This window comes from Aptenodytes forsteri, unplaced genomic scaffold, assembly GCF_000699145.1.
Source record: "Aptenodytes forsteri isolate BGI_AS27 unplaced genomic scaffold, ASM69914v1 Scaffold40, whole genome shotgun sequence".
Lineage (NCBI taxonomy): Eukaryota > Metazoa > Chordata > Aves > Sphenisciformes > Spheniscidae > Aptenodytes > Aptenodytes forsteri.
Genome location: NW_008796077.1, coordinates 507,345 through 509,594, shown reverse-complemented (window position 1 = coordinate 509,594; position 2,250 = coordinate 507,345). Strand labels below are relative to the sequence as shown.

Below are 2,250 nucleotides of genomic sequence, written 5' to 3'. Positions count from 1 at the left end.
GCTCAGTTGCCGACTGAGGTTAAACCACAACAGTGTAACACAAGTTCACCATTCCTTATAAAAAGGAATTTTTGTCATTTTCTAGCTTTAAGGATTAAATAAAGTATTATAAAAGTCAACTATATGCATCCACAATGCATTCAACAAGTGAGAGATTACTATACAGGATTACTTCTAAAAACTAATCCAGATTAATAACTTATTATAAATTAGTAACTTTTTTGTCATAAGAGGAAGGAGGTCACTTTCGATCATTTTCCCCCAAACTTCCTTTTGCTCTCTTATTTCCCATGTCTGTTTCTGTTCAGTAGCACTGCGGTGCGCACAGAAACTTTTCCATTCTAATTCAGACTTAAAAAGGGAAGAAACATTCAAAAAACAGGGACAAAAGACATGCCTGTTTAACGTGCCAGGCAGCAGTATGTGGGGTAAGTGATAAGCCTAGCACTCATTTAGAAAAGACACACTGTATACATTTGGACCAATTATTACCATCAGCCCACACCAACACAAGAATATGAGCCGATTTCTTTTTTTTTTTTTTTTTTTTTTTTGAAGTAAATACATTGAACTCAAAGCCTGATGACTTCTCGGCAGGCTCCTTTCTGGATTCAGCTATCAACAGTTTGCCATAAACATCCTTATTTTTTGAAGTAACATACTAATCTTGTTCCCGTGATTAAGAAAAGCAAAATCATTTGGGAAAGAAAACAAGTTTGTACAATATCAACGTTGGACTACTAGGCTGACAGGATTTTGCAAAGCTGACTTTAGTTTGTTTTCTTTTTAATTAGCAAAATTCACTTGTTTCAGGAATGGTCTCACTACAAGAAAACAAAAAGATTGTTCTTTTCATTTCCTCCTGCAAGAATGTGCCACTATACTCAAAATAGCACCTCACTAGTAAGTTGTGATCAATATAGCCTCATAGTTTGTCTCAGAATGACTGACTGGTGTAAGATACTTAAAAGAAATTACCAAGAAAATCTTCAGCAGAATCTGCTTACAGAGAATGTTTTCATATACCGAAAATTAGGTGTACCCTGTCTCTCATGCCCTGAAGAATAAAATTTTATAAAGATAGTTTTCATTATATAAGGATGTAATTACAGATATTTCCTTTTTTAATACACACATTTAATTCATTTTTAAATCCTACAAATATCTGGAGTTCAAATTATATGTTTTTGCTGATTAGTTTCACATTTTTTGCATATTGACTCAGGCACATAATCTGCATGTTGTGTCAAGCAATATTTTGAACAATTGTAGATTTACATTTCCATTTCATTCAACTTTGTTCCTAAGTCATAAAATTGCATAAATGACATTACAATGTATTTTCTAACTAGTTACCTGAAGAACATAAAATTCTCACATTACAAAAGCATAAAAATCTTTTCAATGAGAACATTACCAAATTGCCCTCAGCATATTACTCTATTTTTGTGTGCATTTGAAAAAGTCTCCAAAATTAAAATAAGCTTCATTTTCAAGGTAACTCAGCAATTTCTTGTTGAGTTTGCATCAGGTTTAATTTGGGAATATAACATTAATACAAACTTTTTCACTTAATCCCTATGCTATTATGTTTTAGATATACAAATTTAACTTCATATCATACTGTATTAATAATCACTCCACCCAAAACTTCTGTGACGTGATATTATCAGTTACTGGTAATACACATAGTAGTGCAAATATGTAAAATGTCTGGACAGGAATTTTTAACTTAAGACATGCTTCCCTAGTTGAACACACTGTTAAATTAAGAATTAATAAAAATGCTTTCTACCTGTGAAGATGATGGCTCATGGGACCTTTTCAAGACCCCAAGCACAAGAAGAATTAAAAACTATATACACTGTAATAACCAGAATGCTGATTCTGTCATTAAAATAGTGAATTTTAATTTCTCTAGAACAGACTCGAAATAGTCTGGTTTTCTGAGCATAACAAGTAATTATTTTACATAGAAACAGTATAGAGTTTAAGCATACATAACTATTCCTTTTATTAATATTGCCTGTACGATTATAGTAAATTAAATGTACAAATTTTACTAACAGTAAAATGATTTTTCACCTCTAGATAAATACACTAAGTATAAGCCTTATTTTCCATTATTAATCAAAATAACTGTACACTGAATTTGCGAGATCACCAATTTGTTTAATATGTTCATTTTTAGCCTTTTTAAATGTACTTACTGGTTGTTCGGGTAAGTCTTGTGGCTCTTCCATGGGTATT

General features: G+C 31.6%; 1 protein-coding gene across 4 annotated transcripts in view; it reads right to left on the bottom strand.

Moving 5' to 3' along the window:
• Positions 1–2,250, bottom strand: part of EYA3 (EYA transcriptional coactivator and phosphatase 3) — a 46,674-nt gene that overhangs the window by 43,881 nt on the left and 543 nt on the right. For all 4 annotated transcript variants that reach the window (XR_002086292.1, XM_009286645.1, XM_009286646.1 and 1 more), the window contains exon 2: positions 2,211–2,250. Coding sequence is in view for 3 of the 4 variants with exons in the window: in XM_009286645.1 (XP_009284920.1) it covers positions 2,211–2,243 (33 nt within the window). In the remaining variant the exon portion in view is untranslated. The remainder of the gene's footprint in view (positions 1–2,210) is intronic.